This window comes from Sarcophilus harrisii, chromosome 2 (genome assembly GCF_902635505.1).
Source record: "Sarcophilus harrisii chromosome 2, mSarHar1.11, whole genome shotgun sequence".
NCBI lineage: Eukaryota > Metazoa > Chordata > Mammalia > Dasyuromorphia > Dasyuridae > Sarcophilus > Sarcophilus harrisii.
This window is the reverse complement of record NC_045427.1, coordinates 588,985,955-589,001,160: the sequence shown is the minus strand read 5'-3', so window position 1 is coordinate 589,001,160 and position 15,206 is coordinate 588,985,955. Positions and strand designations below refer to the sequence as shown.

At 38.7% G+C, this 15,206-nt stretch overlaps 1 protein-coding gene across 2 annotated transcripts in view; it reads left to right on the top strand.

Moving 5' to 3' along the window:
- Positions 1-14,404, top strand: part of ALDH18A1 (aldehyde dehydrogenase 18 family member A1) — a 55,961-nt gene extending 41,557 nt beyond the window's left edge. For both annotated transcript variants that reach the window (XM_031956152.1, XM_031956151.1), the window contains exons 12-18: positions 2,984-3,204; positions 6,466-6,603; positions 8,003-8,198; positions 8,291-8,412; positions 9,452-9,638; positions 10,834-10,929; positions 14,105-14,404. In XM_031956152.1, coding sequence (XP_031812012.1) covers positions 2,984-3,204; positions 6,466-6,603; positions 8,003-8,198; positions 8,291-8,412; positions 9,452-9,638; positions 10,834-10,929; positions 14,105-14,286 — 1,142 coding nt within the window. In that variant the 3' untranslated portion in view covers positions 14,287-14,404. The remainder of the gene's footprint in view (positions 1-2,983; positions 3,205-6,465; positions 6,604-8,002; positions 8,199-8,290; positions 8,413-9,451; positions 9,639-10,833; positions 10,930-14,104) is intronic.
- The last annotated feature ends 802 nt before the right edge of the window (positions 14,405-15,206 follow it).

The window sequence follows — 15,206 nt, the reverse complement described above, 5'->3', positions numbered from 1 at the left end:
CTTCTCCCCAGCTCTAGTCCCTTTACCTTCAAGTCTGCCTTCCATGCAGTCTAGATGTATCTTCTTTATACCTTTTTATGTACTTGCTGTTTCTTCCCATTAGAATGTAAATTCCTTGAGAGTAAGGATTGGTTTTGCTTTTTCCTTGCATGCCCATTGCTTAGTACATAATAAGCCATACATAATTGCTGACTGACAAAGACGCTGATCTTTGGCCAGAGTGGATGATAGGGGACGGTTATAAGAAAGGATGGGAACTCCAAGGACCAGAACTGGAGGAGAAGCTAGCCAGATTCTTAGGGAAGTGGAACAGGGCTAACTTGAAAGACAGTTTTTAATTTTGAAGAAAATTCCTAACATGTAGTAAGATGATTAAGTATTGTATCTTACTATATATTTCTGCAGTCGACAGGACTGAGCTAATGAAAGGAGAAAAGTTACAAATCCAGGAGTACAGACTTTGGAAGGAGATGTACCCGCTCCTTCCTAGGGATGCAGAAGAAGTCTTCCTCAGGAAAGTGGCTTAGAGACTCCAAACCGGGGAGCTCAGCCGCACTGCTCTTGGATCAGCTTTAGATTTTCTGATCTGTATATGTTCTGACAATTTAAAATAATTAAATCTTTCCTGTTGAAGCAATAAGTGAGATGGGCAGAATCTGGATTAAAAGTTAAAGAGGTTTTACAAAATGAAGTTGTTAATGGCTATTGAAGTGAAGTGGAATCATTGTCTTTTGGGATTTGAAAATGTGACAGATACCAACTACTGTGTTTAATTCACTTTCCTGCCTTCGATTTTCTTAGATTTTAATTAAAATTCATCTTGTGAAATGTTTGGAAAGCACATCAAAATTAAGTTTCCACAATATTCTCTGGGAACAAGTATAGGAGAAGCCGTAGAATTGAGTAGAAAACGTGACACGAGCTGACTAAGTTGGTGGGTTTATTCTGTGGAGCAGATCCTGGGCAGCCGCCGCTGCCCTCTCAGAGGACTTAGGCTTTGGTTGAAAAGCGCAGTGCTTGTCAATGGCCAGCAAGTGTCGCTGCATTACCACCTCCTGATGGAGCCGCTGGGAAGGGAAGCTTGCCAGGATGAAGCTGCAAAGGGAGCTGAGGCTGATTGTTCAAGTGTGTGTGTGTGTGTGTGTGTGTGTGTGTGTGTGTGTGTGTGTGTGTGTGTGGTGTGTTTTATTCAGGTTTTTACTTTTTGCCCAGTAAAAGCAGCACTGGCTGTAAAATAGCCAGGAGGCTTGGGTTTCTGTTCTGCAGATAAACACACACACACATACATATATATGTGTGCATGTATTTGCTGGTATGATTTATTTTAATGAGCACAACTTACCTGCAGTTGTCCTGATCCAGAACAAGGTACATAAAGGAAGGGATTTCATATTTAAAATAATAGGAAGTGGAGTTCTCAGCAAAGTCCTCTCTCTCGGCCTCCCATTACAGTAGAATGTCTGTGCCATGATTTTTGCAATATGTGCCTCCTTTGACAGACAGATGTGTTTTCTTGGGATCCTAGCAGGGGCCGAGGCTCTTAGACTGAGGCAACTGCTCCTTTTACAGATGGATGAGGAACCTCGGGTACAGAACATTCTAGGGATAGGATTCCGGCGTAGGAAAGGGCTGAGCCCAGAGCCCCCTGCTCCTTTCCTTCTTTCCTTCCACTTTCATGGTGTCAGAACAATGCAGGGTTGCTTTCCTCCTGATCTTCAGATTCTATTTGCCCCCAAATCAACTATATTTTATGTGGGGATTTTTCTTTCTTGGCACTGAGCCAGGAGTCTGAGGGATAGTTCCTTTCTTAATCTGATTTCTGCTCCTTTCTCTTCCAGCTCTGTTTTAGCCATTTATTCTATGCTTGAGCCAGAACACCCTCTGTATTTTGATCATTCACCACTGGAGGTCAGAATTAAGAGCAGTGGGTAGACCTTGCAAAGAGCCAGATTGAAACTTAATGTCAGGAAAATTTTTATAACCCTTGGAACTATGAAAGAAGAGCTGCCTTGGAAGGGATGTTTTTCCCCCAATCCCATTGGTGTCTTGTCCAGAGGAATCTTGTTCTCATATAGGTTGACCTCTCTGGCCTCTATGGTTCTTTCCAACCCTGGGTTTTTGCGATAGTGAATATGCCGTGTTCTTTTCATGCTCTTCCCCATGTTTAGGTTGTGGTTCTCTCCCTTTCTGACCCTTTGACTCCTACTTGTCCCTAAAAGCCCAAGTCACTGATGAGGTAAAGCTATCTTGTCCAGGAAGGTTTCTTTGATATTCAGTGTGTTTTACTAATAACAATACCCCATGACATCCTGCAGTGTTGGATTTTGCCCTTTCTTACATGCTGACTATGAATTGTATGTTTTATTGTCTCACAAGTCTGAAATCTCCCTGAGGTCAGAAATTGCATCTTCATTACATTTTACAATTTCTTAAAATATGTTCTGCCCCCTAGTAACAGCCTTAATTTTTGTGTCTTAAAATGAAGTATGTTCTTAAGCCTGTCACATTCTAGAAATGCTGAATTACTGTAAGAATTCAATAGGTTTAAATTTTATGTTGTACTGTTAACATAAGGGACTTAACTCTCACAGAATGGCTGGGATTTTTATTGTTTTTATCTGATGACTGCTGAGAAGCAAGGGATAATGGGGTCCTGGTGATATCCCAGGATTCAGTGGAATATTGAATGTGAGTTACTGCCAGTGTATCAGCCTGTGAGAGCAAAAATGCAAAACAAGCAAAAGCAAAAGAGGTAGTAAGACTGAACTTTGCCCGCCTATTCCCTGTCTTAACAATACTATAATCACATAGAAAAACAAAATTGACTTAGGTACAAAACTTTAAAGTTATAAATTATAGAGCTGTAAATTTTCATATTCCATAATTAACTGCTGATAAATTTTAATCTGTAGTTGGAAATACTTTACCTACAAGTTTACCAATTTATTATTAATCCTTCACACTTAATCTCCTCTTATTTCAGGGAGACTAGCATCCCCTCTGCTAAAGCGCTTGAGTTTATCTACATCTAAATTGAATAGTTTGGCCATTGGATTACGGCAGATTGCAGCTTCCTCCCAGGACAGTGTTGGGCGTGTCTTGCGAAGAACAAGAATTGCAAAAGATTTGGAACTGGAGCAAGTTACTGTCCCAATTGGAGTCCTTCTAGTGATTTTTGAATCCCGCCCTGATTGCCTTCCCCAGGTATGTGGGAGTGATACCCAGTTTGCCAGGATTTGGTCCAAGCATGTTCAAGATTCGACATTGATTTCCTTATAAAGGACTTTTCAAGATTTCGTTCTCAGATCTTCCTTACTCACTTTTATTCCTATTATGTTTCTCTGATTTTGGTTTGGTACCTATTATGTGTACTAATTAATGGGGCTAGAACAGAAGTGCTTGCCTGAGGCCACATAAAAAAAATACAAATCATTGTTATACACTTTAGTGATTACCTTTCCCGATCCATTTAATTTTTAGTATTTCAGTGTTCCTTGATTTTTTAGACTTGCTATTGGCTATCCTATTAAAGGAACCTTTTAAAGTGACACAAAATGCCTGAGTAGACACAGAATTTATGTTTAATAGAGCTTCAGTAAATGAATGAAGTGAGTGGAAAATGGAATGTGGGTTTACTTGAGTAGATTTCAGAATTGTACTGGCTGTCAGTACAGTTAGTAGACATTTACCCCAAGAAGGGCAAAGTAATCTTAAAAGCTTGTTTTGCTTCTGTTAGCCCAAGTCCTCCAGAACATATCCCAGCAGACTGATAGCTACTCCTTCTATATAAGTATTCCAGATACAATATAGAAAAAGGAAGTTTAGTTACTGGAAGATAAAAGGACAACCACAATATTCCAGTGCCCACAGAATCCCACAACTGATATTTCTAATGTTATTTCTGAGATGGAAGGGTTATCAAAGATCATCTAATCTAATTGTAAATTAGGTTTCACCATAGATTTCACCAAAATCCTCTCAAGTATATTCTTGATAAGTGGCATCCATTTAGTTACTACTGAGCCCATTACCACCTGAGCTGTTTTAGGACAGTTTAAAATAGTTAGAAAATATGGCCTGATGCCATGCCTAAATCTTCCTCTGCAACTGATATCAATTTTTTTCAGAATTCCTCTTCTACATGACAGCCTGCCCTTCAGATGATAAAGCTTGGTATTATGTCTCTACCACTCTATAATCCGTTTCTTGTCCGGATTCTGGTTCCAGTTCTTGATTTTCTATAGCCAGTCTATGTCCTTATAATGCAATATCCAGAACTGGACCCTAGTTCTCCAGATGTGATTCAATGAAAGTAAAGTCCTAGGGGAGCTCCGTTTCCTTCATTCTGGTCACTCTTCCTCTCAGTGGGGCTAAGATAGCTTTAATTTTTTTTCTATTTCTCATTTAAATTCTCACATCTTCTCCACTCTTTTTATTTGTGTGGCTACACCTTCCTGTCCTATACTTGTGAAGTTGAATTTTTGAATCCAAAAATATGATTTTATTTGATTTTAATAGGTGTGATCCATTTTTGTAGCTTGTCAAGTTAGTTTTGAATCTTCAGCTGTTGTCTAGCACGTTAGCTGTCCCTCCCAATTTAACCTATTTTCTTCCTCAACAATCACAACTCCTTTGGATTTACTCAAGAGACTAATTAAAAATATCTGTGGCACAGGAGCAAGCACAAATCCCTGAGGCATTCCATTAAAGACCATCCCTCCAAAGTGACATCAACACATTAATAATGACTATTCTTTAAAGATGATCATTTAGCTGGTTCTAAGTCCATATAATTTTATTACCATCTAGCCCAGATCTCTCCATGTTACAGAGATAGCTTGAGAGCTTTCATCAAATGATTTCATAAATGCTAAATGCTCTACTCTTACAGCCTTACTTGATTTACCAGTCTGGTTGTTCTGTCAGAAAAGGAAATTAGACTAATGTGGTATAATCAGTTTTCATGAAGCCATGTTCTCTTTTAGCAATTGTTTCCCTTTTTGTCTCTTAATACTATAATATTATAATAACCATTCCCTTAATACTGTACATTAAAATATTGCCAGGAATAGAAGTCTCACTAACCTCTATCCTACAGATTTCACTTGCTTCCCTTTTTTAACATTGGAGAATTTTTGGCAGCTCTTCTCTTCTCCAAGATCTTTAAAGGTCACCAAAATTGATTCAACAGTTGTGTCTGTTATTCTTTTTAGCACCCTCAGATGTAGCTTCTCCGGGTTTAGGGATTCATATTCATTAAGAACAGCCATATTCTCTCTTACCATTTCCTCGGATGTCTTGAGTTTCCACTCCTGGTTATGTTTTGTTTTTTTTTTAAATAAATTTTTATTGATTTTTTTTAACATCATCAAAATTTCCTTCAGAGTGACTACTTCTTCCTGTCCCCTTCCTGAGAGCCATGCTATATACCTCCCCACCAAAAAAAAAGGAAAAAAAAAAGGCAAATTGATCAGTATGTTGAAAACTCTGAAAATAAAAGCTCTCATGTAGCCCCCACAATTGTAAAGCAATGGAATGAGGTTGTCTTCTCATCTCTCTTTGGAGTCATGCCTGTTTTATGTAATTTTGCAGCATTCATGTTTTGTTTTTGTGTGGTTCTTCATTGTAGTCATCATGTATACATTCTTTTTTGTCTTTCACATTCTTTGCATTTGGTGAAGGCTCAGTTTATCCAGAGATTTGTTCTATGTTCCTTAGACTTTAAATTGTTGCAGTGAAATTCACTTTTCTGCCTCATCCTAGCAAGTATCCTCTGTCCTCTGCTAGTTGAAATCCTGTCTGTGAATCAAAGATCTCCGTCCTAACTCTTCTCTTGGGTCACTGCATAGTATCCAGTTAACTGATTATTTTTTAAAAGTCATAAGAATTCTTTCCAAGCCGTCCAGAAAGTTTTTGGGTGAAATTCTTGTCCTTACACTGAGTTAACACCACAAGTGACTCTTCTCTTGAGATGTTCATAAAGCCATCAGCTTAGGCTATTTTGGACACTCTTACAATGCCATTTCCTCTTGAATATGATTATGACTGGTATTATTAAAATATTAAGCAGAATGGTTAAATCTTAAATCTGGCCTAGGGCAACTTTATAATAATCCCATGAATAATCCCATGAATGTGGGCTGGATTGTCTCTCACCTAAGAATGATACCCTCACTATTCAGGGACTCGCAGGTTCCCTCCGCTCTCCTCCACTTATCCGTATTAAACTGTGGCACATTTTTCAAGATGCACAAAAACCTGCATCTGGAGGTTCTGCGCGGCTCACACTGCTGAAGCAGCCATTTACCTTGGGATGTGGCCTCTAGTTGCTTTCCTCTCAGCTCCCCTGGGTGTGGTGCTAGAAGGTTACTGTTTACACAAAGGAGGATCTTTTATTCTTGTTTCCATTACTTGGATCATATTGAGCCACATTTTTTGTCCCTTCTCTCTCATTTGGATCTGTAGGTGGCTGCCTTGGCTATTGCAAGTGGCAATGGCTTGCTTCTGAAAGGAGGAAAAGAGGCAGGTCACAGCAACCGAATCCTGCATCATCTCACACAGGAGGCACTCTCCCTCCATGGCGTCAGGGACGCGGTGCAGCTGGTAGGTTTGCAGCCTGGAATTAAGGACAACCGAGAGAAAGGCTTGGGTGTATGGGAGATGAATGGGCTGGAGGTATAGCCGGGCCTGTGTGGAGCTGGGTTTAATTTCTTGAAGCCAAACATGATGGGATGATGTAGAGATTTTAGCCAGAAAACAAGGATATAGAGCTTTCCTTCAAGGGTTAATGATCTAATTAAATAGATGGGGTACATGTATTAAAATAGCACATGCTTTGGTTAAAAAAAAATGTAATAACCAGCATTTACTAGCACTTTTGGGTTTTGCAAAGCTCAGGACAAACTTTATCTCATTTGATCCTTACAACAAGGCTACAAGATGAACACTATTATCTCCATTTTAAAGATAAGAACTGTCAGTCAGACTCTCAGATTTAACTGGAGAAGTTGAGTGATTTGCCTGGTCATAGAGCAAGTAAAGTGTCTGGGGAAAGGTTTGCACTCACATCTTCCAGAATCCATATCCAGCACTCTTATACTGGTCCATTGCTATGGTCACAACATGCAAGAGAAGGAGGCAGTTGTGGAGAACTGGGGAAGTCCAGGAAGGTTTGTGGAGGATGAGGGACTAGATGGAGGATGAGTTATTGGATGGGGCCACAGTGAGGGGGAGGAGGTAGCTAAAATCAGGTCCTGGCCCTGAGGAGAGTGCAGGCAGGGGCAGCGCAGGGATTGAACCTTCCTGCTGTCAGTTTCCTCATCTTTAAAGTGGGAATAATAGCATCAGTGTGGCACGGCAGGGCTGGGTTTGAGCCTTGGATCTACCCCACTACCAATTTTGTGTCCTTGCACTTCTTTGCTCACCTCACAGATAAGGAAGTTGGTCTGGCTCCCTACAAGCCCTTTTGGCCCAGGTTAAATACATAAGACAAATAAAAATGCAAAAGAAATCAATTATATTGAACTATAATTATCAAAATGTTCCAAAAAACCAAGTTCGTGAGTAAGGACTGCTGCTTATACATAAATCTTATGTTCCTAGGACTTCTTACTCCTACAACTGTGGGTAACACTGAAAGCCCTGCCTGGTCGGGCTGCTCTCTCCTCCCTCCCTCCCCAGCGTTACTTGCCTTGGCATTCTCCCCACTCTGTCCCCCGGGAGCAGCCCCTGCTCTGATGTGCACAGCCGTGCACTCTCTGGGTCACAGGCTCTTGAGCTTTCTCTCTGGCTGATAGGGAGATATTGTAGTCTCAGAACCTGCTGAGAGGGAGCTGGTGAACATCTCAGCATTTCCCCTTGTGTACAGTTAGTGTGTATGTATGAGAGAGAGTGTGTGTGTGAAGGCTGTGGATTCCTGAGAACCCAGGGCTGCCAGATACTTAAGTTGCCTTTGGTGCCAGGGTGGGCGGAGAACTGAGCAGGCTTCGTCCCTGGTTCACAGGTGAACACTCGAGAAGACGTTGAAGACCTTTGCCGGCTGGATAAGCTGATTGACCTGATCATTCCACGCGGTTCCTCTCAGCTGGTCAGAGACATTCAGAAAGCTGCCAAAGGAATACCCGTGATGGGCCACAGTGAGGGCATCTGCCACATGTATGTGGATGCAGAGGCCAGTGTTGACAAAGTCACCAGGCTGGGTAAGATAAAGACTCCAGACTTCATTTTATAGAGAATTTTCTTCCCCTCTCAAAACTCTTATGTTCACACCTGTCTCTTCTTTCCATTCCAGTGAGAGACTCTAAGTGTGAATACCCAGCTGCTTGTAATGCCCTGGAAACTCTGTTAATTCACCGAGATCTGCTGAGAACCCCGTTGTTTGACCAGATCATAGACATGCTGAGGGTAGAGCAGGTGAGGTCCCCAGCATGCTCTGACACTGCGATGTGGTAAGCACAGCGCGGTCCTTTATGACCCTGATTAGCCTGAAGGTCCCAGGGATTGCTTTTCCTATAAACCCCCATAGCAAGTCTTCTTTCTTACCGTGTAATTCTGAGGAGCAGTGAAAACAGTGCCAAAAACCCATGATTGTCTTACCCCCAACTTCTGTTGCTGGAAAAGGAGGAACCAATCAGGCTCTCGAGGTTGGGGATGGTGGCAAAGGCATAAAGGCGAGTACCTTACTTGTTGCTGTTCTTCTCTGCGATTCAAGCCTTGCAAAATAACATGGGCCCCAGAGAAAGAAGCCTGCAAGTGAATGTGTACAAGAGCTCATACACGTATACACACACTGCTTCTATAGGATAACCAATCACTAAACATTTGTTGTCATTCTTATGTGCCGGGCTCTGATGAGGATCACAATCCTTGAAGTTTGAATACATTTCAGTGCTTGAATATTTATAGAAATCTTTAATAGACCAGCCAAAAATAAGAGGCTGTATTTTGCTGTAGTGAATTTAGTCCAGCAGGACTATAGCTGGGATATCTCCTCTTATCTCAGTAGTCACCACAAAGTAAATGAATTAATTTTATAAATAAACACCACGAAACAAAAGAAAACAATTTTGAAAGCCTTAATAATTGATCAGTGCAACAACCAGCCATGTCCCCAGAAGACTTAGAATGAGTTATGGTGCTCATCTCTTGACAGAGAAATAATGGACTCAAAATGCAGAAATAAATATACTTTTATAAATATATATATATAATTTATATATATCTGTGTGTATGTGTGTGTGTGTGTATCCACTATGTGACATGTTTTTCTTGACTACACTTTATCAGCACGTACTGTAAGATTCAAAGTTAGCTCTAACATGAATTTAGAAGTGTATTAAATGGAAAATTTCATGCTGTAATTTGGCAAGTTTGTCATAACTGTTAACTTAGATCTAAGAAAGAAAATGAGGTCTTTTTTTGTTGTTATTAACTTGTATTTTCTTTTGTTTAGGTGAAAATTCATGCAGGTCCCAGGTTTGCTTCCTATTTGACTTTCAGCCCTTCTGAGGTTAAATCTCTTCGAACAGAATATGGAGACCTAGAATGTTGTATTGAAGTGGTGGACAGTGTCCAGGAGGCCATTGACCATATCCACAAATATGGCAGCTCGCACACAGATGTTATTGTTACAGAGAATGGTCAGTATGATGTCAGATTAAAGAAGAGATGGTTGATGGGTGTCTATCCCGACAGGCAGCCATTTTATCTCATTACAGCTAGTTGCCTCCCATCCTTATCCCTTCATGGCTGTCATAAAGAGTCCTTCTGGTTGTGCCAGTAGATAATATAGGTTTTCTATTTATAACTTTTCATATTATACCATATAAATGTCAGATCATTATTATTACTGAAATGTCTTCATTTTCAAAGACACTTGAGGTCTCAGTTCTAAGTCTCTTATATGTTCTTTGTATTATCCTCTGCATATAATTTTTCTGATTTAAAATAGTATTATTGTGATTCAGGCCAATTCCAATAGACATGTGATGGAGAGATCCATCTGCACCCAAAAAAGGACTGTTGGGACTGAATGTGGGTCACAACATAGTATTTTCACCTTTTTTGTTGTTATTTGCTTGCTTTTTTTTTCTTTCTCATTTTTTTCCTTTTTGATCTGATTTTTCTTACACAGCATGACAAATACAGAAATATGTTTAGAAGAATTGCACATGTTTAATCTCTATTGGATTACTTGCTGTCTAGGGGCGGGGGAAGGGGAAGGGAGGAAAACAATTAGAACACAAGGTTTTCCAAGGGTGAATGTTGAAAACTCTTTGCATATATTTTGAAGATTAAAAAAAACTTATTATTTAAAAAACACAAACTAGAAACCAAAAAATAAATAAAAATAAAAAATAATATTAATGATGCTAGAAGAAAAATCTCAGGGATGAAAAGGCTTGCATATATGTAATACTCCCACACTGGCTCATCCTCCCTATTGCTGTAACCCTTCTCATAGTGAACTAACTGCCAAAGCCAATTCAATTCTCTGTTTGAAAGACCATCCCTTACTCATCAAGAAGGCTAGGGCCTGGCTGCCCCTGGGAACACTTAAGTTTGTTTTTTGAGGTGTACCTGGGGATGATTGCACAGCTTTCCACAAGGCCCAGAGAAATGCTGCTATTCCTGCAGTTTAGCAGAGCTAGCTTTTCTTTACTCTTGCATATTCTGTGCCACTTGTTGCCCCCCTCAAAAAAAAAATTCATTAGGAGCCCATGGGTTCATTCTGCTTTGGGTCAGTTGCCTTTAAACCTGAATTGCCTGCTGTGCTGAATTGAATGATGCTGTAGTAAGCCCACTCTTGACTGATTCTTTTTCTTTCTTTTGCAGAGAAAACAGCAGAATTCTTCCTTCAGCATGTGGACAGTGCTTGTGTGTTCTGGAATGCTAGCACCCGCTTCTCAGATGGCTACCGCTTTGGGCTTGGTAAGAAAACTGCATTTATAGGAAAGAGAGCATAGCCTAGGGCATAATCACAGTTTAGTGATTACAAGTCACTATTTGACTATGAAGGGGATGTGCTGGTGGAGGGAGAGGTTGGAAAGATTGCTGCTTCTACTTGGTTTGGTATTGGATAGTCCGAAATTTGGGGTGATTGGAATTAGTCTACATAAGAACAGACAGAAGACAGCTATGAAACCTTAATAACAGATACAAAGACCTAAGTAGTTGAAGAGATTTAAAATGTTCATGGCTGGGTTTGATTAATGTAATAAAAATGCAACACCAATCAATTTTGAGGGACTTCTCTATAAAACTGGATCAGATAGAGAAACAAGCAGACCTGGATATCATCAAATGGGGAAAGGGTCTTGCCCTTATAAGCCTTAATATAGCACAAGCCACTGGGAAGTGGGTCAGAAATAAGAGGAGAGCAGAAGACTAGGCTAGATGCCAAATTATGAAGCAGTGTATTTAAAAAACAGCACGTGATAAACCTATAGAATATAAAACATGGGGAAAGTATGCATTTATTATTTAACAAGTACTCTTGGGAAAATTGATTAACAGTTTAACAGGAAATATATTTAGATCTGTACTTTAAACCATATAACTCGGTGAATTAGAACAGGACAAGAGACTTCATCTCAGTTGTGGAGGGGAAATGACTTTTTTTTCTGTTCAACAGTTAAAATTATTTAGTGGCGGGAAGACATCTTTATTGTTTATTTCATTATAGTAATTTTCTATACAGCAAAATAATATAATTAAAATTCCATTTGGGGAAAAATTTTATGACAATATGATAAATGAACAGGGATCATGGCATAATTGGCAGCAAGCTGGTATGGGATACAAGAACACTTAGGATCAAATCCTGCTTCTAACATAGATTAGCTTTGTGTCCCTGGGTAAATCCCTTAACCTTCAAGGCCATATAAAAGTTGTATAATAATGGTGAGTTTCCTTAAGGAAAGTACCGTACACCAGTTAAATCACAGATCTGATATCTCCTCCCCAAAATAGGAGTTTGAAAGCTTGACTTGTAAGAATTTCCAAAGGTAACTCCTAGTTCACAAGGAATAAATGGTCAAGGATGTAAACAGAACATTGTCAAACTGTTAATAATAACTAGTCAAAAAGAAAAAAATGAAGATACCACCACACATCAAATTGACAACGGTATAATCAGCAAATCTTAGTCCTCGTAGGATAGTGGAAAAACAAGTATATACCTTTAACTTCTGGTAAAATTACAAATGTATATGATCTTTTTGGAAGTTAATGTGGCATTCCTTACTGTTTGCAGAAGTATCACCTTTTTATTTATATACCTTTTAATTAACAATTTTATTAAAGGTATACCCCAAAATGTTATCAAAACAACAAAAAAAGTACTTGTTGTACCAAGATTTTTATAGCAGTATTTTTGTATATTTGTATTTACATTTGTACACAAATACGTTGTATTTACATTGTATATTTGTAATTATAATCCCCTCGCCACTAATAACAATCTGTATGTTCTACAGGGAGGATGTAAATGGTTAAATAAGTTGTACATTAATGTCATGACATGCTGTTGTACAATTAAGATCAGCAAGTATGAGAAATATAAAGAAGTCTGGGAGGGGGGACCTTCTGAAATAATACAAAATGAAAAAAAGCAGACCCTAAGGAAAAAATACTCAATAACTGGTCACCACAAAGAAGGAAAAGTGAAGGGAAGAAAAGAAATGAAGAATAATTATGGTAGTGATGGAAAGGGCACAGCTAGCTGTTCTGTGTTCTTATATGAGTTAAGTATAGGCATATCACTGTGCAAAGGTAATGAGCTATATGGATGTTCAATTTAAGTTTTTAAAGAAATTCTTTTTTAAAAGAACAAAAAGGAGATAGTTGCCTTGGAATACTGCCATTTAAAGCTTGCAATAAGATTTTGTTTCCTGAAGATGCAAGAATTTAACATTTGGAAGAAATAAAGAGGACAGAGAACAAAGGATATCATATATACTATCACCCAGTCATGGATCCCTCAGTTGTACAGAGGAGTGGGACAAAATGTCTTCTTGTAGGCCAGATTTAGTCATTATAATTTTATTTTGTTGTAATTTTTAATTGTTGGTGGTATTTCATTTTATCTTTTTATAGTCGTTGTGTGTATTGTTTTCCTTGTTCTTATTAACTTCATTTTATATTATTGCATATATACATTGTTCCAATGCTTTTCCTATTCTTCATATTCAACATTTCCTACAGTACAGTTAGATCCCATTGTATTCATGTACCATTCTATGTTTAGCTATTTCCCCAGTTAATGGGTTTGTTTGCAGTTCTTTTCTACCATAGAAAATGCTGCTACAAATATTTTGGTATATCTGTCTTTTGGGTTTTCTTCTTTTTTCCCATCAAAATGTGTTTCCCAAAGTTTTTCCTTTGGTTCTTTTTTCTCTCAACTCTTTCTCTTTTAGTAATCTTATTTACTCTTATGGCTTCAGCTGATAGCTTTACACAGATGACTCCCAAATCTGTATCCCCAGCTTTAAAATCCCTCCTGAAATCCAGACTCACAATTTTAGCTGACCCCAACATTTGTTTTATCTGAGTGTCCTGCTGACATGGCAAAATGTATATCTCAAATTTATTTCAAGGTCTTTCCCTGTAAATTTGCTCCATCTTTCCAATCCTATTGTTTCTGTTTGTGGCACCACAAGTTTTCTTGACTATTTCCTGTCCTTTCCTTTTGTCTTACCAGTCCTTCCACCTCCAGATTCTTTTTCCATGCCCACTGCCATTACTCTAGGATGGGTCCTCCCTGGTTCTTTGAAATCATCTCCCAACATTAGGTGTTTGTGTGTCTGCCATGTCTCCCTACTATTCTATAAGGTCAATGAAGGCAGGGACTGTACCATATATAAACATTATGTTTTCCCTTATGCTTAACATAGAACTGTGTACACAGGAGGCACTTAATAAGTGTTGGAAGTTACCTACTTGGAAGAATAGTTAGGAGGAATTGGTTCAGTGTAGAAGTGAGATGGGGGGACAATCACAGCAAAAGTAGGAAAACTGGGGTAAATGAGGACCTGTTCTTGAGAGGGAGGTGAGTCCAGAAAGCTTATTCACTAAGTGGTATTCTAATTTTAATTTTTTCTTTCAGGTGCAGAAGTAGGAATCAGCACTTCTCGAATCCATGCCCGGGGACCAGTAGGACTTGAAGGATTACTTACTACTAAGTGGTTGCTTAGAGGACAGGACCATGTTGTATCTGATTTCTCAGAGAATGGAACTTTAAAATATCTTCATGAAAACCTTCCCATCCCTCACAGAAATATCAATTGAGAGCATGCAGGAAAACATGGGAGGGTGTTCCAAGATCATTTCACTGCTAAAGTCCGGTGATAAGACAAGACTGTCTCCAATTCCTGGGTGTTTTTTTGCTGTTTTGAGATACCAGGAAGCTTTTTGGGTTGCTTTGGCCTGTGCAGTAGAAGACAAGATGTACCTGCTACACCACATACTCTACTTTGCCAGTTAGAAAGTACAATTGTTGCAGATAGCACCTTCCCCTTCTCAAATTGATTTCCTTTAAATAATTTAAATTGGTGCTGGTGATTCTTAGAGAGAAAAAAATGGACAGTTGGTTTCCTCTTTTTACCTTTTTACTGCCTCAGTGAGGTAAAGATTCCTCTTGGACATTTTTTCCAGTATTGCATCCTATGGTCCTAATAGCTTTTTTTAAAATTTCAGATATTATCATTTTACTAGAAGAGGAAACATGGTACTCTTTAAAGACTTGTTTCTCTTCAGCTTTTCATTAGAAAAATCAGATACAAATTGACTGAATTATTGAATCGTTAAATTTTATTTTTTGTATTTATTTGTTAAATGAATGTTCCAGATACTTGCTTATTTGCCTTTGACTAAGAGGGCTCTACATTCATTATAAGTGATTTATTTTGTTAACTCTAATAGGGAAACTACAAGCTGTAACATTTAGGAGCAGCTATTCCTACTATAGAGAAGGGAGGCAGTTTTTTTTTGCATCAGCTATGGTCAGGAATTTTATATGAATTGTTTATTATCCCTTCCATTCCCTGATCTCCCCCCAAAAAAAATAACTAAAGGAATATTTTAATACTCTTAAATTTTTTCCCTTTTTCAAAAATAAAGCTCTTACCAAAAGATAGCTGTGTGATGAAAGTTTTCTGTCTTGCCTAGTTATTACTGATCTATTCATTTTCACTCATTCACTGCTTTTT